This window comes from Budorcas taxicolor, chromosome 16 (genome assembly GCF_023091745.1).
Source record: "Budorcas taxicolor isolate Tak-1 chromosome 16, Takin1.1, whole genome shotgun sequence".
In the NCBI taxonomy this organism is placed as follows: Eukaryota; Metazoa; Chordata; class Mammalia; order Artiodactyla; family Bovidae; genus Budorcas; species Budorcas taxicolor.
In genome coordinates this window covers 53,736,810-53,761,814 of record NC_068925.1, presented here as the reverse complement: position 1 = coordinate 53,761,814, position 25,005 = coordinate 53,736,810, and the positions used below count along the sequence as shown (strand labels likewise).

At 46.3% G+C, this 25,005-nt stretch overlaps 1 protein-coding gene across 1 annotated transcript in view; it reads left to right on the top strand.

Moving 5' to 3' along the window:
* Positions 1–25,005, top strand: part of KAZN (kazrin, periplakin interacting protein) — a 1,324,556-nt gene that overhangs the window by 787,830 nt on the left and 511,721 nt on the right. Inside the window, exon 3 of the mRNA XM_052653947.1 lies at positions 18,173–18,413. Within this exon, the coding sequence (XP_052509907.1) occupies positions 18,173–18,413 (241 nt within the window). The remainder of the gene's footprint in view (positions 1–18,172; positions 18,414–25,005) is intronic.

The window sequence follows — 25,005 nt, the reverse complement described above, 5'->3', positions numbered from 1 at the left end:
AGCCTGGTGCACTGCAGTCCATGGGGTCTCTGAGGGTCAGACACGACTGAACGACTTCCCTTTCACTTTTCACTTTCATGCATTGGAGAAGGAAATGGCAACCCACTCCAGTGTTCTTGCCTGGAGAATCCCAGAGACAGGGGAGCCTGGTGGTCTGCCATCCGTGGGGTCACACAGAGTCGGACATGACTAAAGTGACTTAGCATATATGTTTAAATTGGAGCATATTGCTTTACAATATTGTGCTAGTACAACTGAGTGAATTAGCTATATGTATACATATATCCCCTTTCTCTTGGACCTCCCTCCCACCCCCTTAGGCTATTAATATACGTTAAAGATACACTCACAGGTGATGGTGAATAGTGAGTGGATTGCAACACGATCTGATATCCTGGAAGTCCCAGAGATGGCAAAGAGTCAGACATGACTTAGAGACTGAACAATGACAAAAACAACACAAATATATACATATATATACACATATATGTATAAATTGCCTAGTCATGCACAATGGAAAATTGTGTGAATGATATTAATAAGTGTATGTGTGGGGTTAAGGGTGAGCTGGACAAGTTGTATGATAGGTGAAGGGTTAAGATTAAAAGGACTAATATTTAATGAGCGCCCATGAGACATCAGGTTTTAGGCTAGTGCTTTCTGTATGTCAGTCCATCTCATCTTCTTAAACTCTGTATGAAACCCTATTCTGGGCCCTCGGTGAAGAGGACTGTCAGATCCTCTGTCTTGTTTACTTGGCCTGTGAGAAAGTTCTAACAAGGCTTCCTTGAAACATTTTTTCCATGTGGCTTTCAGAATATCACACTGAGTTTTCCTCCCCTGCTTCTCTTACCTTCCCATTCAGTCTTTTTTTTCTTGTTTCTCCTCCTGCCTCTGACCTCTAAATGTTGGAGGAGCCAGGGCTCAGTCATTCTCCACCAACAAGCATGTATTCAGAAGTTTCACTCAGTCTGATGCATGCTAAGTCATTTCAGTCATGTCCGACTGTTTGTGACCCCATGGACTGTAGCCCGGCAGGCTCCTCTCCATGAGATTTCCCAGGCAAGAATACTGGAGTGGGTTGTCATTTCCTCCTCCAGGGAATATTCCCGACCCAGGGATCAAACCCGCATCTCTTCCATCTCCTGCATTGGCAGACAGGTTCTTTACTCCTAGTGACACCTGGGAAGCCCCTAAAAGACATCTAGATACTGATAACTTCTAAATTCATATTTCCAGCTCAGATCCATTGCTGGAACTCCAAACATGTGTATCCCACTGCTCACTTAATATCTCCATTTGGATGTCGAATATGCATCTCAAAATGAGCATGCAACCTCCTCCCCAACCTGATCCTCTCACAGTCTTCCGCTTTCAGCAAGTGAATTTTTCAGTCTTCTGAATTTTTCATTCAACTCTTCCTTTTATTTTTATTAAAATACTCATTTATTGGGCTGCACCAGGTCTTGGTTGCAGGATGCAAGCTCTTTTAGTTGTGGTGTGAGAACTCTTAGTTGTGGTGTGTGGTATCTAGTTCCCTGACTACAGATTGAACCTGGGTGCTCTATGAGGGCTTCCCTCGTAGCTCAGTTGGTAAAGAATCTGCCTGCAGTGCAGGACACCCGGCTTTGATCGCTGGGTCAGGAAGATCCTCTGGAGAAGGAAATGGCAACCCACTCCAGTATTCTTGCCTGGAGAATCGCACAGACAGAGGAACCTAGCAAGCTACAGTCCATAGGGTCACAAGAGTTGGACATGACTTAGTGTCTAAACCACCACCACCACCTCTGCATTGGGAGCACAGAGTGTTAGCCACTGGACCACCAGGAAATTTCCAGCTCCTCCTTGACTCCTGTCTTCCTGCCTTCCTGTCTGTCACACATGCTGCAACCAGCTGTCAGCAAGTCCTGAGGCTTCAGCATCTCTCTAGAACCCAGTCTTCTCTCTCCATGCTCTTCCGGGCTTCCTTCCACTGCACTACCATCTTTCAAGCCACCATCACATCTCTCTAGACATAGCAACAGCTGCCTAAATGGTTTCCTGCCTCCTCTCTTGTCCCCCTAGAGTCTTTTCCATGCAGCCTCCATGGGAGAATTTTAAAGAATGAATTATCTCATGTCACTCTTCTGCTCAAAACCATTCAGTGGCCCCCATCTCACTCGGGTAAAAGCCAAAGTCCTTATAAGCCCTTAACTGTTTCTCAGACAAGCCAAGGACTCTCATATTTGTGAGCCTTTGTGCCACTTACTTATCTATTTTGGCCACTAGACTGTGACAGTATAAGGGCAGGGAATGGACTTCCTCCACGCCTAGATCTCCAGCCCCTAATCCACCACCCAGTGCAAAACGGAGGAGCAGATATTAGGAAGAAATTGCTCTGGACCCAGTGCAGTTTTAAACTGTTTATGCTCATCATCTTATTTAATCCTTGTAACAACCCAATGAGGTAGAAACTATAAACTGAGGCATAGAGGAGCCAAATGCCTTTCCCACGGTCACAGGCCTGGGGGACCAGGGATTTGAACCTAGGAAGTCTGGTTTCAGAGGCAAGCCTGTGCTCTTAACCAGTATATTATCCTACTTCTTATAAGGGTCCCCTTGGCAGAGGGGTGGTGGCTGAATGAATGAATGAATAAGCGAGTGACATTGATTATAACTAGTGCCCATGAGCACCCCCGCATGCTATCTATCAGAATGCCTTAGATTACATTCTCTGCATGCAGACATGTGATTGGAGAGTACTCTAGGGCATGGGTCCCCAACATTCAGGATCTAATGCCTGATGATCTGAGGTGGAGTTGATGTAATAATAATAGAAACAGAGTGCACAGTAAATGTAATGCATTTAAATCATCCTGAAACCATCCCCTCCACCCCTTGTCTGTGAAAAAATTGTCTTCCATGAAACCGGTCCCTGGTGCCAAAAAAGGCTGGGAACCGCTGCTTTAGGGGAATACTCATGTAAAGGAGTGAGGAAGTCAGAATCGGACAGAGGGAAAAGTTGGCGAGCTGTATGGTTTGCCCTGATGCCTAGTGGGGACTCTGGAGCTGGAGTGGTCCTTCAGAGGAGTCCCAAGTGGAGGCAGTATCCAAGTCACTGGGCAAGGGCTGGCCCCTGGGTGCAGGTGTACCCTTGGATGAGGCAGGCTCCTGCAGCAGAGGGCATTCACTGGTTGGGGGATGCAACTTGGGTGAGTGCAAGGGCTCTGACAAGGAGCCCTAGGGAGAACTCTGTGGTATCCCCTAGACAGACTGAGCATTTAGCTTAATATCTCATTTAATCCTCATACCATCCTGTAATGCATTATTCATCTGTTATCTTCTCTTTATAATAGAACACACTGGAGCTTAGAGAAGTTAAGCAACTTGCCGAAAGCTTATCACTTAGGGAGGTGAGGCTGGACCTGAGTGAATGGCCCAGTCATCACCCTAAGTTGCTGCACTCATCATTTTATTACTGGGGCAGTGCTGTGGTGGTATGGTGGCATGGACTCCACCACCTGGGGCTTCCCAGGGTCCCATCTCTTTCTGCTGAATCCTCCCCCTCCCTTGAGCTTGTGCTTCTTCCCATTCCCAGCACCTCTGGTGGGGCCATCAGCCTGGTTCACTGGGGCCTCCAGGGTGGACTCACATATCAAGCCTGGTCAACTGTGTAGCACTGGGCCCTGCCCAGGTGTAGGTCAGCTCTTCCCCTGGCAAGACAAGTTTCTTCCTCTGAGGCTCACAAAGCTAATGTAGAAGGAGGTGAGCCTGCAGCTGCCTCAAGCCATGTTTCCAGCCTTCTCTAAGTAGAGAAAGGCCACTTGCACAAGGGAGAATGAGAAAAGAGAAGCAAGAAAGACAGAGATCTGATGGCATTACTCAAGCTTCTAGAATTCTTAATTTACATCTAAGCTTCCCAGTTTTGTGAGCCAATACGTTTCCTGTTGGTACATAAGCTCGTACACATTGATTTTCTGTCACTTGCAGGCAGAATCACAGTCTATGTCAAGGTGCTAATTTCAATAATGTATTAGTCAGTCTTTGCTGTGTAACAAACAGCCCTGGAATCTCAGGGGCTTGCAACCATACTCATTTTTCTCATCTATGCATCTGCATATTGGTGAGACTACGACTCAGATTTGGCTAGGTTTTATTCCAGTCTGTAGGTCTGGTTCAGGTTTGTTCTATCTGTCTTTCTCTGGGGCTGAAACTAAAGAGGCAGTTGCCTAAGCCATGGTCTTCTTATGGAGGATCACAAGAGCACAGGAGGCCAGGTCAGACTGTGAATACACTTAAGGTCGCAGTTTGTTGTGAGTTCACTAAGATTCCAGTGGCCAAAGCCAGTCATGTGGCCAAGCCTAGTATCAATGGGGCAGAAAAGGTCCTCCACCTCTGCTGGTCAGAGCTGCTTAAAACTCACAAGGGGGAGTACAGTATGGGTAATATTATTATTGAAAGGCAGTGAGAAATTAGGAACAATAAGTCAACCTATCACAGAGGCCAGAAGGATGAGGAGAGGGTACCAAATGATGCCGGAGGCAGCAGGACATCACAGCCCAGCACACCCGTGTCAGCCAAGATGTCATGTTACCCATGTCCTGAAGAGAAGACCAACTTCTGCTGATCGCCTCTTAGAATTAGAGCAGAGTCAGCTGAATCCCAACACCTTCTCAGAACTGCACATGCCATCTCCAGGCAGCAGCTCCGTATGCACAGAAACCATATCCCTTCTGAGAGATCAAAATCCATCTTAAATAGACACAGCTGTTCCCTAGCGGGGTGTCAAAAGGGAGAGGGGAGAGACACGATGGGAAATGTTTAGTTTCTTTCTGTTTCAAGTTGCCAGAAAAATCGAAGAGACTTTTAAGGTTTGATTATTAATTTCTGGAAGAATTGGTTGCCAGCTTTGCTATCATTTTCAAGTAAAAGTCGTCTAAAGATCAAAGAGATGCTTCAGAGCCACTTTCACCCCATATTGAGTTTGGAAGCTTTTCACAACAGAACGATCAGAAATAGAGCTGGTTGGGTTTTTTTTTTTTTTTTTTTGCTTTTTTTTTGATACATCCCTCAGATGCATACATCAAATGTCACAATTTATTTCAGTTCAATAAATATTTACTGAACATCTCCCGTGGCCATGTACTCATTTATAAAAACATAAACAAACAGGAATAATAGGATTGCTGCCCCATGGCTGGGTCATCTGGGCAAGTCACACTATCTCTCGGCTCTGTTTCTTCATCTGTAAAGAAGGTGTGTTTGACCTATGAACTGTGGTCCTCTCCCGATCTAAAATCTGTCCATCAACTGGGGAATGTTCTTTTCTCACTTGCTGATAATGAAAGTGGCAAAGATATGCAGGAAGGAAGTCAAAGCTGCTGAAGCCATGAGCATCCTAGGACTGATCGTGGTTGTTGGAATTTCCTCCCAATGGTAAAACTAGGAATTCCTGGTGCAGATGACAGATGACAGTACTCATAGTCATTATTCCCCTTCCTCCCATCTCTCCAGAAAAAGGGTTTATTGATCCATTGCCATCCTCAGTTCAGCACTGTACATAAATCCCATCTCTACTATGCTTTTCACTTCAACAGTGCAAATGGCAAGTTGGCATAAAAGGAGGTGATACAAAATACTAGTAAAGTGGAATCCACTGACATCCCATTGAAATGAGTCCTGGTTATGCCACTAGCAAGTTGTCTGACCTTTGGTAACTTTATCTCCCTAAGCCTCAGTTTTATTATCTGTAAAATGGGGATAATCATAGTAGCACCTTCCCCAGAGGGTTGTTGTAAAGGACATAGGTTAAAAACACGTTATTGACTAGAGATGCATTAATATATCATTTGCTACCCCACGTTGTTGACCAGAGTTGTATCAACATGTTTACAGAGAATGATACAATTAACATCACCGTGTGAAGTTGTTACAGCTTAATACCAATCAAGGGTTCATAATACAACTTATGATTGTTGTTATCATTCACGTTTTGCTTTGTCAGATTTTTGTTCCAACCCTGTGTATATTATAAACATAAAATTTTAAAAAATGATGCATTGTGAAATTTTGCATGAAAAAGAATTATCAGTGAATTTTATTCAGATACTTTCTCTGCTTGTCCAAGTGACATATATACTAGTGTCTTAAAGGATCTTCAAAATATAGTTCTGATTCAGATGCTGTGAATATGAGGCCAACAGAAAGACGTAAAACCTTAGTGATTGATTCTGATACGAAAAGTGAAGACAAAACGCAAGGTGCTAGAGAATGCTCCTTTCTTCTGCAAATGAGTGGATTGAAGACAACATTTCATGAAAATCAGAAAACTTTACAGGTGTGTCAGGTGTAACTTTTGAATATTATAACCCACAAAGTGTTAGTGAAATAACAGAATTAATTTGGGGCCACCCAAAATAAAAATTTCCTTCCATATGTGTTAGTTTCTACAAAAATCTCCAGGTCAATAATAAGTTAAGTGCTTAGTGATGAGGTTAAGAGCTCACTAGCATTATTGTCATTATCTAGCACCTCTTCCATGCACAACTTCAGGCAAAACTGGATTCTGAATCTACCAGCTCCTCTTGTTGGTTGTTCTTTAGTCGCTCAGTTGTGCCCGACTCTTTGTGTCCCCCGGACTGCAGCACACCAGGCTCCTCTGTCCTCCACTATCTCCCAGAGTTTGCTCAAATTCATGTCCATTGAGTTGGTGATGCTATCTAACCATCTCATTCTCTGCCACCCACTTCTCCTTTTGCCTTCAGTCTTTCCCAGCATCAGGGTCTTTTCCAATGAGTCAGCTCTTCCCATGAGATGTCCAAAGGATTGGAGCTTCAGCTTCAGCATCAGTCTTTCTGATGAATATTTAGTCTCTTCTTTTTAGAACACTTTCAAGAAGAAAGGGTTTATACTATTGCTGATATTTAATGAAAACTCTTCATTCACTGTTGTTCGTATAAAAGTGTACATAGATTTGTAAAAGTATTTGTTTCTTGGAACTAAGACAATAATAATAGAAAAAAAATCTTAAAATAAAAAACAAACGCTTCTTCCATCACAGAAACCCTCTGATTTAGGTTGAAAATCCAACTGGTGATCACTTCCTGTTAAGTTTCCAAAAGGAACTGACACACAAGAGTGCCTGGGCTCCATTCTCTGGTTCTGTGCCTCTAATCAAGGCTGTTACTCATCTATAAGAAGGGGACCCATCTTTTCTAATTTGCACCGAGGTCTTCTGTGGGCTAGCCAGGGCCCTGGACTGGTCCATCTTTTAGGAGGCATTGAAGTTCACACTTTGATTTGATGCCTCCTAATGAATGACAGGATGAGAACCCAGATCTGTCTGTCTTGTCCTCCCAAAAGCTGCCTAGGGGACTCAGGCTCACCACGCTTCCTCAAAGCTATCAGACTCCCAGGGTTAAGTGACTTTTCTGCAGGACTCCCTGGAGGCTCCTCATGGGCTGGGGGAGGAACGCAGCTCTGTTTCTATTTTCCAGACAGTCTCATCTCTTTGATATAGGACAGCTGTTTCAGAGCCTGAGCAGATGGATGCCTGTAGATAGGATCCCTATGTTTTGAGGGGGTAGGGATGGAACCAGTGTGCTGGATGGAGGGTCCAGGGCTGTGGACGTGCAGACAGGATGCCAGGGAGCACTTGGCAAAGAGAAAGAGTGAGTCCCTCCCCTCGGTACTTGTTTTCCCATCTCCACTCATCCCTTTTAAAACCAAACCTCCTATTCTTTTGTTTGTTTTTCAAACAAAGGAACAAACACTGGTAGCTAGCTGTTCCTGGGGAAAGGTGTCAGAGTACCGTTTTACTACCAACATGGCCGAGGGTGCGGTTGGAAAGCACCGTAACTGATATTGCTCTGAGCAAATACAGTTCCCTCTTGAACTGCACACGTGCCTAATAACACAGCCTTGTTGTTCCAAATATTGGATTAGAAATTGTTTTACATCTCCCCAGCATCAAATAAGGCGGGTAAAAAAATACAAAAGGGCAGTCAATTAAGATAAATACAGCAACTTCACAATTTACTGGCTGGGCACACATTAGTCAATGAGTCGAATGTTGGATAAGATAGCTGTCTTCTAGTTACGTTTACAACCAGATAGATAATCCTAATATCAGGGCAGATGGTCACAGGCCTCCATGGCATGCTGAATTGAACAGCCTATACTCTTTGGCTAATACATATTTTTCCAAGGGGGGCTTCCCGGATGGCTCTAGTGGTAAGGAACCCACTGCCAGTGCAGGAGACGTGAGAGACACGGGTTTGATCCCTGGGTTGGGAAGATCCCCTGAGGAGGGCATGGCAACCCACTCCAATGTTCTTGCCTGGAGAATCCCATGACAGAGGAGCCTGGCGGGCTGCACTTCACAGCATCACAAAGAGTCAGACACAACTGAAGCGGCTGAGCACCAACACACCCATATTTTTCCCAGCACACTTCAGTGCTGAGAAGGCTGAGTGTGGGCTCAAGGGGCAGATTCCAAGGCCCTTTCCTACCCTCACTACTTCCAATTCCTAAAAAAGGATCATGCACATTGCCAAATCTGAGAATCTTCTATAAAAATAAGTTGTCGAGGGGCTTTAGGGTCTTAATTCCTTTGGTTGGTTGGTGTCTAATATAGCGTCTCCTCTGCGGCCTTGACTGAGGGTCATCTTCTTCTTTCCTGCCTGGAAGAGGAAGCACTGGTCCTTAGCGGAGACTTGGCGTGTAACTTATCCTAGGAGTGAGAAAAAAAAGAACTAAGAAGGATGCAGAAGCTCACACGAGTCTGGGTGAGGGGTAGGGGTAAAAGAAGAAATGAGCAGGAAAACTCTCTGCTAAAGATATCATTTCGTTAAATAAATGAGAGAGAGGGCACGATATGGGGAGAAAGAAGTCCTAGAAATTTCATTCTTGAAAAATTCTGCTCTGCTCCTCACCAAGTCTAATGCACTTCTGTTGAAAAAAAAAAAATCATTGTCCCCTTCCTCCCCCTACCCACAGAAAACAATTTTTATAGGCTAGAGATCACACGATTAATACCATCAGTGATAAAAGAATAAATTACCCATTTAGGGTAGATCTGTAAAGTATTTCAAGCCACGGGGGTACCATTTCATAAACCAAAAGAACTAATTTACCAAATGGGTCCCTGGGGCCCAGAGGACTAATGCACTGACCACTCTCCTGCCTCTCCATCAGATCAGTGCCTTTGCAGAGGATGAAGGTCATGGGGTTCAAAGGGACGCAGGCGGTCCCTCTGCGCATCAGTGTGCACTGGGATAAGACTGTGTTCATGGATCATAGGGGAAATGTCCATCGAGTTGGTGATGCCATCCAACTATCTCCTCCTCTGTTGTTCCCTGCTGTATTTTGCTCGGCTGTCTCTATTTGTCCATTGAGGCTATGACAGAGCCAAGAGAACAGACCGTCAGGCAAATTCTCTTGTAGGCCCCACACCAAACCAAGTAAGAAACACATCAAAAACCCAAGAAAACAACAACAAATTCTGTAAAGCAATTATCCTTCAATAAAAAAATAAAAAGGAAAAAAATTTTTTTTAAATATCCAAGAAACCTTCAACGGGGGTTGGGGGGGAGGGAAATGCACTTCTTTCAAAAATAGATGGTCTAAGTATATATGCTTATGTGTTTTAGACTATGGTTACTATGTACAGTTAATATTTATCTGTTTCATAGGTAGCAGCTTCTGATTATTAAAGGACTTTTTGCAAATGACAAATGCACAGAAGTGACCTGGTTGGTTAAGTATGTACACAGAAAGGATGCACATGACCAACTTTCTGAGCTTTTTTAAAATTTATTTTTGATTGGAGGATAACTGTTTTACAGTATTGTGTTGGTTTCTGCTGTACATCAACATGAATCAGCCATAAGTCTACATTTGTCCCCTCCCTGCTGAACCTCCCTCCCACCTCCCAGCCCATGCGCCTCCCAGGTGGTCAGAGAGCACTGGTTCGAGCTCCCTACCTCTCAAATTCCCACTGGCTATCTATTTTACATGCGGTAATGGATATGTTTCCATGCTATTCTCTCAATTTGTCCCACCCCCTTCTTCCCCAACTGTATTCGCAAGTCTGTTCTCTATGTCTGTGCCTTCCCTTGCTGCCCTGCAAACAGGTTCATCAGTACCACTTTTCTGGATCCCATATGTTTGCATTAATATATGATATTTGATGAGAAATTCTTTAGGAAGAGGAGAATGGCAGTCTTCACATTAGTAACTGTGCTTGTGTGTATACTGTACATATATATCTTTGTTTATGTCTGTATGTATGCTCAGTCGCTTTAGTCATGTCCAATTCTTTGCAACCCTAAGGACTGGAGACCTCCAGGCTCCTCTGACCGTGGGATTAGCCGAGCAAGCATACTGCAGTGGGTTGCCATTCCTTTCTCCAGGGGATCTTCCCAATCTGGGGCTTGAACCCAAATCTCCTGCCATTCTTTACCCATGAGCCACCTGGGAAGCCCATCTATATGTATAAATACACCTATATATTAATGGACATCTGGAAACATACAACCCCATCTCAAAGCTGTGGGCTGTTTCCCAATGCCCCACAATCATCTCCCCTGTTTCCCTCCTGGTTTCTCTTTCTTTATATCCCTTCATTTCATAACTGGTTTTGAGGGCTACTCATAGTGGTAAGTGGGTGGGGCATTGCTGAGAAGGGAATATAACTTAGCCGTTGGGGTTCCCCACCTGGTTACTCATCTCTATGTCCTTGACTCTGCCCTGCTCCTGGTCTTCTCACCCAGAGCGCCGAGACCTGATTGCCTCCTTCTGAGATGCTTCACCCTTTTCCCCAGAGCACATGTTAAAACCCACTCAGCCAAAGTAAACCATGTAAATGAACAAGAGATACATTTCCTAGATTGGCCAGGATTCATATGTGACAATTCGAATAAACAGAGCATCCATCTGCAGAGAGGGAGGGTAATTCCTTGGGGACTCTCGGGTGGAGGGGGCTGGGAAGACACAGGACAGACAGCATGGAGAAGAGAAAGAGCAGGGAGTCCTTGTCGTCATTTCTGTGGCTCAGGGCTTCCTGGAATTTATGTACTTGACACGTGTGCGTGAGCTTTATGAGCACCGGTGCTGGGTGCCTAGTGCAGTGAGTCAGGAACTGGCAGTGAGGATCAGACTTCACTGTGCACCAGCTACTCCTGGGAAGTTTGTTGCCAATGCAGGTGCCCAGAGCCTCCCCGAGAGATTCTTCTAGATCTGGATTAGGGCTCACGATCTACAAGCATTGTCTGGGAACTCCACATCAAGCCATCTGCAGCCTCACTTTAAGAAATACTGAAACCAGCCTGAAGCCCAGAGGTGTGCCTCTTACAGCCTCATAAGGGACACTATTTGCAGCAAGGGAAAGTGGCAGGATCACATTTCTCCCCGGCTCCTATAGGCAGCCACATATTGACCCAAAGAAGCATCGAGATTTCTCAGGACACTGACTCCTGGGCTTCTTTTCAGACCTCCCCTGTATCACCCTGTTCCACGTAGGAACTTAACCTGGCAAGAGAAAGCATTTGAATGCTGCTTCCAGTTCCTGACCTGAGCCAGACTAACCAGGAGGCTGACTGACTCGGAGAGAAAACGTGAAGCCACACGTGGGGATGCTCTAGTCCTGGTCCCAGCTCATTCACTCGACAAATATGTACTGAGTCCTGGGGCCTAAGAGGAGGAAGGACATGCAGGAAGGGGGCTGGTCTCAAGGACCTTTCAGTTCAGTTTCATGATCTTAGGACAAACTCTTGAACCTGCCAAATGCAGTTTCCAGTTACCTCCTCTTTCTGATGGAGTTGCTGCAGAGATAAAATAAGAGCAGAGATGTGAAAGTATTTTTGAAAAGTTATATGTGGCTAGAATTCCTGGGGAGACCCAAGATGAGAAAGGTTTTCATGACAGAAGCAACAATTTTTGTGGATATGAAGTTACAGAGGATGGGAAGATGAGCTTGTGCAATCAACCACCAACGTGTGGGAGAATCAAAGTCTTTGTTTCTCCTTCAGTAAATAACATGGAGAAGGCAATGTCACCCCACTCCAGTACTCTTGCCTGGAAAATCCCACGGACAGAGGAGCCTGGTAGGCTGCAGTCCATGGGGTCCCTAAGAGTCGGACATGACTGAGCGACTTCACTTTCACTTTTCACTTTCATGCATTGGAGAAGGAAATGGCAACCCACTCCAGTGTTCTTGCCTGGAGAATCCCAGGGACAGGGGAGCCTGGTGGGCTGGCACCTGGCAGCCTGGTGGGCCCCACCTGATGGGGTCGCAAAGAGTCGGACACGACTGAAGTGACTTAGCAGCAGCAGTAAATAACAAGGCTATTGGAGTAAAAGATCCCAAAGTTGCCTTCTAGGATCAAATAACATCATTTGGTTTTAGAGTGAGGCAACTACACACACACACACACACACACACACACACACACACACACACACACCCTCGGCCCACGCTGTATATATACACACTAGGTTTCCAGGGGTGGGCTTCCCAGGTGGCTCAGTGGTTTCCTAGGACAGTTCCAATTTATGCCACTTGTCCCAGCCTCACTATTCATAACACCCTCTTTCACTCTCAAAAGTGTCCCAGTTTGGACATTACATTATAAAATCACTCTATTTATGGAAGAAGGGAAGTGAAGAAGACACTGCTGTCAGCAATGAGTTGTCTTTGTCTTGGTTCTTGTTAGGAATTTTCTTTCTCTGAGCTGGGATGGTTTTACAGACTTTCCAAAATGCTCAGGCAAGCTTTGACAGGCATCCTATGCGCACGGCATAGTTTGCTCACGCTGCTCAGAGCAGACATTCAGCGCATACTGGCCGGTGCACTGCCTGAGCCTTGGATGGGGTTTGGCTGATGGTGACACTGGGAAAAGAGCATCAGGTCCCTATGAAGTGAACACATTTTTCTAGCTTGGTTCTTAACATCAGTTCACTGGGGTGGGAGGTGGGGGCTACTTTAGGAACATACAGAAGGGAGAATCTTGAAACAGAACACACAGTACTGTTAAATTCTCACAGTTGTGAATCCCAGAGTTCTTTATGGATGACAGGTCTGGAGCCCGTCACCCAACAGGTTGTATATGTCTCCCAAGAAATGAATTGTAAATACATATCTGCCCTACAGATAGGCAAGTGGAAAAGGACACGAATTCTGTGACTATTTTGTTACCTGAGATCCCCTAGGTAAAAGTGCCAGTGGAAGCTGGAGGGGGTGGGGAAGATAGATTAAGTAAGCTTTTCAGTTTAAATCAAGCAGATTCTAGAGGGTAATTAACCTCAGGTTTTCTGATCCTTTTGCATGTGCGTGAACGGAAGGAGACACAGCTGGGAAAACTCCTTTTTTCGTGTTTAGAAAACGAATCTCGAAAAATAAAATTCTTTAAAATCCTAAGAGGCACCCCAGGAGTTTCTAAGGAGAGTTTCTTGCAAGTTCAGTGGCTGTACCACAGTTGGGGAAGAGGAGGGCAGAGAGAGCTGAGAAGGTGCCCAAGGAATGGGTCTTTGCTTTCTTTTCTCCCGGTTAGATTTTGGGGTGTGGCTTGTTTTGTTTTGACTTGATTTGAAGATTCTGGTGCGTGCGGATAATCTCACTGAAGTGGAAAATGAGTAACACTCGGTCAGTTTGTTTACTGTACAAACCGCTCACACTCATTTGCAGAGTGCTTCCTATGGGTTAGGTGGCAAGGATGGGAAGAGAAACAACACGTAAACAAATGACCACCCTCCTCCTCCCACGCAGGGCTCTCAGGGAAGTAGAAGAGAAACACGTAAACAGATCACTTACTGTGCTTTCTGATGAGTGTTGTACAGAGGTGTGAGCACACACGCACATGCACTCTAGTATACACACAGCTCTTCAAGAAGTTGTTGCTCAGTTACTCAGTCGTGTCCGACTCTGCGACCCCATGCACTGTAGCACGTCAGGCTCCCCTGTCCTTCGCACTTCAGGAAGAGCTGCTCTTGCTTTCTCAGAAGGTTTGTTTCCAGGATACCCTTCTCTTTTTTCTTTTTTTGGTATCTGCATACATACTTTTGTTTATTGAAGCGGAATTCATAAAACACAACATTAACCTTTTAAAAAATTTATTTATTTTTGGCTGCACTGGGTCTTCGTTGCTGCCCTTGGACTTTCTCTAGTTGTGGCCGAGCGGGGGCTACTCTTCTCACTGTGGTGGCTTCTCTTGTTACAGACCATGGGCTGTAGGGAGAGTGGGCCTAGTAGTTGTAGCTCACGGGCTTAGTTGCCCCCTGGCATATGGGATCCTCCCAGACCAGGTATCAAACCGGCGTCCCCTGAATTGCAAGGTGGATTCTTAACCACTGGAACACCAGGGAAGACTCAAATCAATCTTTTTAAAGTGAACGATTAGATAACGTTTAGTCCATTCACAATGTTGTACAAACACAACCTCTCTCTAGTTCCGAAATAAAACTCAGTCTCTGTTAAGTAGTTCTGCACACTATTCCCTCCCCACAACTCCTGGTAACCACAAATCTGCTTTGTCTCCATAGATTTACTACTCTAGATGTTTCATATCAACGAAATCCTACAAAATGTAACTTTCTGTGTCTGGCTTCCTTCAGTTCAGTCGCTCAGTTGTGTCCGACTCTTTGCAACCCCATGAACCGCAGTACGCCAGGCCTCCCTGTCCATCACCAACTTCCAGAGTCCACCCAAACCCATGTCCATCGAGTCTGTGATGCCATCCAACCATCTCATCCTCTGTCGTCCCCTTCTCCTCCTGCCCTCAATCTTTCCCAGCATCAGGGTCTTTTCCAGTGAGTCAGCTCTTCACATCAGGTGGCCAAAGTACTGGAGTTTCAGCTTCAGCATCAGTCCTTCCAATGAACACCCAAGACTGATCTCCTTTTGAACGGACTGGTTGGATCTCCTTGCAGTCCAAGGGACTCTCCAGAGTCTCCAATATCACAGTTCAAAAGCATCAATTCTTTGGTGCTCAGCTTTCTTTATAGTCCAACTCTCACATCCATACATGACCACTGGAAAAACCCTAGCTTTGACTAGATGGACCTTTGTTGACAAAGTAATGTCTGTGCTTTTTAATATGCGGTCTAGGTTGGTCATAACTTTCCTTCCAAGGAGTAAGCATCTTTTAATTTCATGGCTGCAATCACCATCTGCAGTGATTTTGCAGCCCAGAAAAATAAAGTTAGCCACTGTTTCCTGTTTCCCCATCTATTTGCCATGAAGTGATGGGACCGGATGCCATGATCTTATTTTTGTGAATGTTGAGCTTTAAGCCAACTTTTTCACTCTCCTCTTTCACTTTCATCAAGAGGCCCTTTAGTTCTTCTTCAGTTTCTGCCATAAGAGTGGTGTCATCTGCATATCTGAGGTTATTGATATTTCTCCCGGCAATCGATTCCAGCTTGTGCTTCCTCCAGCCCAGTGTTTCTCATGATGTACTCTGCATATAAGTTAAATAAGCAGGGTGACAATATACAGCCTTGACATACTCCTTTTCCTATTTGGAACCAGTCTGTTGTTCCATGTCTAGTTCTAATTGTTGCTTCCTGACCTGCATACAGGTTTCTCAAGAGGCAGACCAGGTGGTCTGGTATTCCCATCTCTTTCAGAATTTTCCAATTTGTTGTGATCCATACAGTCAAAGGCTTCCTTCACTTAGCAGAATGTTATTGAGGTTTGGCCACATTGTAGCGTGTGTCAGTACTTTATGCCTTTCCATAGCCGAGTAATGTTCCATTGTATGGATATACCACAATGTGTTTATGCATTCATCTGTTGACAAACATTTGGGTGGTTTCACCTTCCAGCTGTTGTGAATAATGCTTCTCCAAACATTTGTGAGCAAACTTTTGTTTGAATATCTGTTTTATCTCTGAGGTATATATCCAGGAGTGGAATTGCTGGGTCTTATGAGTAGTTCTATGTTTAACTGTTTAAAGAACCAAACTGTTTGGCACACTGGCTGAACATAACACACACCTGCCTTTTGAAGACCCACAAAGTTCTATTTTTGATGGTTTCTCCATAATGAAACTGAAATACTTCAAAGAACTAAATTCTGGTTTAACAAAACCCAAGTAGTCTAAGTTCCTTTGTTGGTCCAGTGGGTCACAACTTGTGCTAATGAGACTAAGGTCAGACGTTCAAGACCCAGCTGGCCAGTCAGCTGAGTAGAGTGCACAGAGTAAAAACTTCAGTCTGCTGTCACAGCTCCATTAACACTGTCCTGCCCTCTTACAAAAGCTTGTTAGTACTCACAGGGGGACAGAGCAAGAGTCAGTTTATTTGTTGTTCAGCTGCTCTGTCCTGTCCAACTCTTTTCAGCCCCACGGACTGCAGTATGCCATGGTTCCCTGTCCTGGTTTTTATGGTTCCATATAAAAGGAAGCAAAACAAAACGAAACACCTAGCACCCAAGGCACAGTGAGGCTAACTAGAATCAAATGACTACTCACTCCCAGTCCAGCTTTCACCTGATTTCTGTGGGTCCCTGGGGTAAACTGCTTACCCTGCCCAGAGCCTCAGTTTCCTCATGTTTAAACTGGGAAAAGGAGAAGAGGGCGGCAGAGGATGAGATGGTTAGATAGCATCACGGACTCAATGAACATGAATTTGAGCAAACTCTGGGAGACAGTAAAGGACAGGGAAGCCTGGCATGTTGTAGTCCATGGGGACGCAAAGAGTCAGAGGCAACTGAGTGAATGAACAAATTGGGAACAATAATCCTTACTTCAAAGAGATGACAATGCATCCTGAGTACTTTGCACACAGTAGGCTTCCAACAAGTGCTGTTGAATCCGGAGGGTGAGCAACCTCCAGGGCCTGCAGAAGACCCTCAGCTCCTGCAACTGGCTCTGAGCTGTCCTCCTGAGGTTGACCAGCTGGAATGGTGGTGCGAGCTTGTTCGGTTGTTCCGGTTACACTGTTTTAAACGGTCCTGTTTGCATGGAAGGAAGCTTGCTATGGTAACAAGGTCTGGTGGCTGGAATCCAGGGCCCCAGTGAAAAATGCAAAGCCTGTGCTCCTCCAGGAGAAAGAGGCACTTGATGGGTGTATCAACTTTAAGGTTACCTCTGTTCTCCCAGGAAGAAGGGGGGAGGTAAACTGAGGCAGCGGGGACTTCACACTCCTAGCAGCGGGAGGAAGAAGGAAGCCCCAAGGAGCCTTCCAGACTTCTCTCCTAGCCGAATTCCTTTTGCCCCCCCAATATTTAGCCCCGCTAAGAAGCCTAAGACTGGCTAAGGCCACCGACCTATGCACCCACAGGTTCCGGGCGGTGGGGAGGCCACAGCGCCAGTGATCCACTCTGGGGAAGGAAAGGGAGACTCTTCGGAGGAATGGGGGACAACGCAGGTTGGGGCGCTGGAGGTTCAGGTGGAGTGGGGTGGAGTAGGGTGGGGGTGGACAGTGAGAGGCACGCGGGGCAGTAGCCCAGTTCCCCGTTGAACATTCCTAGCCGCATTTGAAGGAAACAGCTAAGCAAGAACTCCACTCCAGAGCGCGGGCAAGCAGCCCCCTCCCCCGGAGCTCCATCTCCGCTCCCCTCCCGGGCCCCTCTTCTGAGCACCCCTCTCTCCCAAGCACCCACCTCCTCCCCAGTCCCTGCACCCGCGCTAGGCGCGAGTTCGCCAGGGCGGGGGCCGCCCCACCGCTCCAGGGAGGGGACCGAGAGCGGCCCTGGGAGCAGGCGCCCCCCCACCCCTCGCCAGGGGCGCCACCTCGGCCCACGCTGGGCCACCGCCCGCCGCACCCGCCCCACGAGGGGGTGTGTCCCGGAGGTGGGGGGCGCGGGAGGCCGAGGCAGCGCCCCCGCCCCGGGTCCCTGCCCCCTCCCGAGCGCGCGGCGAATGGTAGGCTCCATTGAAAGAGTGCCGGGCAGCGCGCGGTGTCCTTCTCCGAGTCGCTCTCCGCGCCGGGGTCTCGGCGATCTCTGCTCCTCCTCCTCTTTCTCCTCCCCCCTTCCCCCCTCCCCAACCCTCCGCCTCGCTCCGCCGCGGCTCCGGCTGGAAGCGCCGCTGTCATTCCTGCGCCGGAGGAGCCGGCGCTGCCGGTGCCTGGGGGTCGGGGCTCGGGAAACCGGGCCGCGGGGGACCCAACAGGTAGAGCCGGGGGTGCCTGGCCGCGCGCCCCCCAATCGCCGCGCATCATGCAGCTCTTTGTCACCTCTCTCGCCCCCAGGCCAAAATCCTGAGCATGATGGAAGACAATAAGCAGCTCGCGCTCCGCATCGATGGGGCGGTCCAGTCGGCCAGCCAGGAGGTGACCAACCTGCGAGCCGAACTCACAGCCACCAACCGGAGACTGGCGGAACTGAGCGGCGGCGGCGGCCCCGGCCCGGGCCCGGGAGCGGCGGCCAGCGCCTCGGCGGCGGCGGACTCGGCGGCGGCGAACATGGAGAACCACCAGCACAGCGCGCAAGGTAGGGATCGCCTGGCGCCCGGGGCGGAGGAGAGGCGAGCGAGCCAGACCCGGAGGTGCCCGGGGACTCGTTGCCCCCCACGCCCGCGGCGAAACCGCCTTGCATTGTGGCTTGTAACCCTTTCCGCCCGGCGGTGGCCAGTACTGCTCCCTTGCTGGGAGTTGCAGTCTGCTGTCATTAACGAAAACCCGGGCGCAGCGTGCACGGGTTCACACGGTCACGGCGGCCCCGGCCAGCGCAAGCTAGGCGCAGCCGGCGGGTACCCCCCCGGCAGCAGAAAGTGCCCTTTAGATGATACACAGCCCACAGCTCCGTGGGCAAACTTTTCATGCTCGGGCCTTTGCAGGGGTGAATGCCACAGCTTCCCCCCAGTTCCAGAGGCTCCTTTCCTTGGAATGACTGCCCAAGAGGGAGCGCCAGGCTCTGCTGCCGCGTTTGGGGTAGAGGATTGGACTGGTTTGCACTTTTCTCCACGGATGCCAAATCCCTTGTCTCGATTGCATCTGGACTTTATTTTCTCCCCGTTTGAGATCGCGCAGGCAGTGGAATTATATCAATGCAACAGTAGATGCTGTGCTCAGCAGGGAGTTTAAATTTCCAGCAAATATAAACACTGAGAGCACTTTCCAGGGGGAAATCTTAGACCTCAAAGGCTGAGTGATGGGCTCCTGGCGAAATGAAGGCGTCGTAGATGATGGGTTTCCAGGTAGCTGCTGCTTGAAGGGACTCTTTGCAGTTAGGAGGAGAAGGGGGAAAAAGGACAGTCTGTGTTGACGCTGACAGTGATGAAGCTCTGAAACCCTCATACAGGGGTTAAAGATGGAGGAAGCATCAAAAAGAAAAAAAAATCCATACTGTTTGTTTTCTGTGAATTAGAAGTGGAGAATGGATTTTCAGGATTTTTTTCCCTTTTCTTTTTTTGTCTAATTGCCCTTTAAGAAAAGTTGTCACTGATTATTAATATCATTTGATTGCAAACTTAAACTGCTGAAATCCTGGATGTGACAAAAAAAGAAAAATCCAGTCTAGGAGGGTCACTTGTGTAAATATGTCACTTGATGAAGTATGAGGTACCAGTGGCCCAGAAGGATTTTCTGGTTTTGTTGTAATTTCAAAGGCTTCTCCTAAGTGTTGAGAGAGAGCGGGCGAGCCTGGTTTCATAGGAATGCCTTCTCTCTGTCAGCTTCTATTTCTTCCTTACCTTCCTGCAGTAGGCATGCTATGTGTGTGTGTGTGTGTGTGTGTGAGATGTTAAGCTTGAACATTAGCAGTTTATGTTCAACTCATATCTTAACTTGGTACTTCCGGACTCTGTCAAGAGTCTTAGGAATTGGGGCAATAATTTGGTACCAGAGTAGCATGACGTCATGGTGGGAAGGTGTTGAGAATGGTGCTCGCTGCACAGTTTTCAAGGTGGGTATCTGGTTATTCTGTCATTTATCCCTTGTTATGTCATTGTGTGTGGAAGATGCTCTCTGCTGGCACCTGGGCAGAAAAAAGAGAAGTTAGACTCCATGGTCAGGCTTTACTTTTTATCAGCAGGGATGCTTCCAGCCTTAAAATATAGCAGAGAACTGGCATTTTGCTGAGAATCAAAAGCCATGGTAAAGCAGGCTGAACAATGCTGGTTTATTTCCCACCGTCCGCCCCTTTCTCAGCCGAGGAAAAGTTAAGTGGCTTTTATCTGAGTCCTGGGTCTAGTGCGGTCTGAGCACGCTAAGGAGGTCGGGCCACAATGATCTACACACTCAACTTGGAAACTGTGATACTTAGCTGATGGTTAAATTCAATTGGGGGCTGTTTCCTTTTTCTTTTTTTCCTACAAAAATGCACAAGGCCGTGGAAATGGAAATGGCTTTTGGATCTCTTGATATCCCTAAAAACACACAAAACCAGCAGCTCCCTCATATTCTGAGACGCGTGCCTCCCCAGGCCAGGGGCTGTCTGTGGGTGGCTGGATGAAGGATGGTTTTGATTTTTCCTCTGTGTACCATTGGTATTTTTCAAAACTTTTACTGGGAGAGTGTAATGATTTTATAATCAGAAAATAAAATGTTGAAGATTTTAACTCAGCTTAATGGTTGGCCACACAGCCCTCTAAATTGGTGTCAATTTAAACTGATGTGATGGTTGAAAAGAAAACAAGACCCCCATATACATTCAGTGGGGCATCATTTACTTATATATAGTAACCATTTCTTCATACAGTACTTTCGCATTATTTAGCCTCTGAGTGTTTTGGGGTTTGTTTTTATTTTGTTTTGCTTTGTGTTCTCATGACGTGTGGCAGCATTCTGCTGGAACAGAAACCTCCTGCAGAGGTGGTCTGGTAGTGTCTTCTGCTAGTGCTCTCCTGTTCCTAAAGGGAAACGCTGGGCTCTCTTGAGTTAATTTCAAAGTGTGGTTGATTGGCTTTCTTATGCTTCTTTGTAACATACCTCCAGGAAGGCTCACAGAAGCTCAGTTCTTGGGGGTTCCTGACTGTTCTTCCGAATTAGTCTTCTGTTCTAATTTTGTCTGTGTTGGTGCAAGTCAATGGGCTCAAAGCGCATGAGTATTTACTGTTACTGAGTTATCCCTCTTCAAATCAAAGATTTGAATGAAATGAGTATCTTTCAAAATGCAAGTGTTCAGTTGCTCAGTCGTGTCCGACTCTTTGCAACCCCATGGACTGCAGCATGTCAGGCTTCCCTGTCCCTCACCAGCTCCCAGAGCTTGCTCAAACTCATGTCCATCGAGTCTGTGATGCCATCCAACCATCTTGTCCTCTGTCATGCAACTGTATAAGTTATCTTTTAACTAAAGGGCATTATGCACATATGAAATGCATGTTAATGTCCTTTTAATAATATTAGCACAAATGGTTACAAGGAAGAGTCATCTTTTGCTTTCCCTGCTGAGAAACTGTTCGATCCATTTCCAGATACTTTTGTTAAAATTTTATTTTTTATGAATTAAACAAGTTCACCAATCCACCAGTATATGTTTTGTTCCAGTGAGGATATCTGACAGCAGGTAAGTCGATGAAGAAAACTTGGGTTTTCCTAGAGAGTTAATGCAGTGTGTCATTTAAACAAAATATTACGTTGGTTGGTACCCTCTGTGAACGGGCATGGTTGCTACGTAACAAAGTCTGGAAAGTGAACTGCTGAAAATCTGGGCTTTCGACACTTTGCAGGATCTTCTTTCAGAATCTGTGTTGAAAGAACGCTTGGCAGCCAGCCCATCTTCTCTCTCTCAGCTTCAAGTGAGTCGGATAATCCCTAATGAGGATGCTGGCATGCGGAGCACAGGGCATCCGTGCAGGGTGGCTCTTCTCAAGGCTCCAAAGCTGCCTCTTGGGTTGGTGAGGTCACGACTGCCTTTGACAGGTGGACAGAAGGAGGCTTGGAAAGAACAGAGCCAAGCATTTGTTCCAATTTGTCTTGTTGTTGGTAGCCAGAGAATGGATTTGTTTAAAGTAACGTTTCTAAGCTGTTTTCCTCAGCGTAACATCTCTGGGAAATGTGTTTAAAATACTTGCTGTTCTTTGAGGGGAAAATATAGCAGTTTGTTTCTCTGAAAATGTTTTATCTGATGAATGGCTAATATTAGATTCAATTGATTGCTTTCCTGTGCATAGAATAAAACAATTAAGCTCCAGTGTACCCAATGCAAATAGGTGTTTAGCTGTATATAACATAAAATACCTATGCTCAGTAGGATACATACCTACTGCCATGATTTTTGTGTTTTTTAAGGAAATAGTTGTATTTCTATGCCTATGTAAGTGGAAATGTTCATAGCATCTTTCGTGTGTGTTGAGGGCTTACTGTCTACTGCGTCTGTTAAGGATGGGGAAAAGGGTCATTTTCTTACACCTTTGTAAATTTCCATAAATAGATGCAAGTTTTCTTTTTTTTTTTTCCCTAGACATTAAAATAGACTGTTACTTCAGGCCTGATGGCTCTTATCTAGCATTATGATAACACGGGAAACCCTTTGGTGAAGCATAAATTACCTTGGGACTGAATTGAATGTGTGAATAGTCTGCGGAGATGCTAGACACTGTTGCTTTGCAAAATGAGTTCTGTCTTTTGGCAACCCCTTCCCACTTCATTCTGCCTCTGTGTACTCTTGTTTTCTCAAGTAGACTTTTATCTTTTTTGAGAAAGAGAATTTTCATGTGGTAGAGAGGATGAGACTAAGTGCAGTGGAATCTTGGAGACTTCTCTTGGCTCACCCCCAAGTTACAGAGCTCATCCAGAACCTATGCCTTGGTTTTTCCAGTCATATCCATGGGCTATAAGAGACTTGTCTGTCTTTTCTTAATCTGGTAGGCTGTCATGAGATGGGACTTCAAAATTCTTCCTGAAAATCACCGTGCATGGTCACCAAGAGATTATGTACAGATCAGTACAGCGTGAATGAAATTAGTTATTGATTGGCTAGTATTTACTATCTTTGTATTGTCTTTGGAAAATGCCTTTGGAGGACCCCTTAAGTAAAGTTTCTGGTTCTGGTTAATTTCATGCTTCCAGCATTTCAGAATTGACTGAGGTTTTTCAAAACTTTTTTGATCCTAAGTCTGAGCCAATCTGATTTTTATAATAGGAGCCTAGTCACACATCCTCCCCACGTAAGACAAGGCATGTTCTCTCCATGCCTTCACCCTCTCTACTCCCCAAGACTGCTGGCACTTTTGAGGAATCCTGTAGGTTATAATTTGTGACTTCCTGGCTGCCAGTGAGCTTGTAGCAGATGGACTTGGCAGGTGGGGAATGCTCATTGGAACGCTGCCGGCTGACCGTGCAAGTCATATGGGGCCCAGAAGGTCGAGCCTGGGGTCCTGGCCATATTCACTGCATATTTCATTTATATTTATTCCTGAGTTATGTAGCAAAGGCAAGTGAAATCACATGAATTTCTCAGTGTTTTTCAGACTTTTTCCAATATGGGTTTGTGTGAGCATTAGTGCTTGGCATCTTACCCCCCTGCCATCTATCAGGCAAGAGTGGAACTTGTTCTGCCTGCTGAGGCCAAGGAATGGGTTTTTAAGTGATCTTGTAAATGAAAATGAGTCCATACTGTTTGGGCTGGATATTAGGGTGAGTAACACATGGGATGACAAGGGGTGCCACCACCAGCAGTCATTGCAATGCCCTAGTCATCCGAAATGCAGGCAAAGAAACTTCAGGCAGAATCATTTAGGAAAAGATAGCTTCTCTGAAGCCAGGAGCGTGTGTGCATGTGTGTGCTCAGTCGTGTCCAGCTCTTTGTGACCCCACAGACTGTAGCCAACCAGGCTCCTCTGTCCATGGGATTTCCCAGGCAAAAATATTGGAGTGAGTTACTGTTTCCTTCCCCAGGGGATCTTCCCAACCCAAGAAACTGACCATCTATTGTGGCAGATGATACCTGACAACTCAGGACAGGTTAGCATCCTTCTGGCCCATGTCACCATCCTCAAGGTCCCCTACCAGGCCCATCTTGACTATGATGAAGCTGGAGGGAATCCAGGCAAAGAAATCTTTTCTTCCTCCCCACGGGTTGAATGAGTCTGTAACACCCTTGCTGGTTTGATGCACCTCAGATCTAGGTGGCAGACTCCAGGCTGTGTGCAGTAGATGGGCTTGCTTCTCCCTTGGAATCCTAAGCTGCTGGAAACATGAAAGATGCTGAATATAGTTTTAATGAGTTTGGCAAGAACAACTGTTAGAGCAGGTGGCTTCTGTGTGATGGGACATCATGGGTTCTCAATTTGTTTTAGTGTCTTTGTTGACTTGGCCTTGCTGGACCTTTGGGTCACACTTATGAAAAGCCCCTGTCCCCTCTACCCTCTGATGAACTGAGACCCTAGCACGAGAGCTGAGATGGAGCTTGCTACAGGCAGGTCTGCAAGCAAAGCACCCCCAAGGCCTCTGCACCTTCTGTGATAGGGAGTCAGGCTGGGAGGATGGAGAGAAATGAGGTGGGGAGCCATCTGCCCAGCTCCCCCCAACCTCTCCTCTTCCACCAAAGCAAGTGCTGGAGGAAAAGGGGGCATAAAGAACCTCCATTCCCAATATTGTCTCAGCTCTACAGATTGTTTAAAGTATGTGAGGTGTATCATTAAGAACATAGTATCCTCTAAAGGAAGGTGGGTCCAGAGCTAACACTTTATACTCATCTTTGGCACGTTATTATGGTTGTCAGAGGTCACCTCTTGGGTACATCACAAGACACTGGGTGTTCAAGGCACGTGGTGTTCTGATGCCATGGAGTTTTCTTTTCGATGAAGGTAGGTAGTGTCATGTAGAACTAGATGGGAACTAGCTTCTGTGCTTTGTCAAACTTTTCAATAAATAATAACAACAAAGACTAACAACATGTCAAGTATTTTCCTGATGCCTCACATGCATAACTATACCTGGAGCCCAACGAAGTGACAACGAATATGCCCGTTTTTCTAAAGAGGAAACTGACTGGGATTCAGAAAAGTTAAGTCACCTGTCTACCACCACATAGTACTGACTACGATGGGGATGAGGCCAGCAAGCTTTGACATAGTCTTGGAGACAGGTAGTGTTGTAAGTGCTTTTCTGAATTTATGCATTTAACTTCTGTAATGACT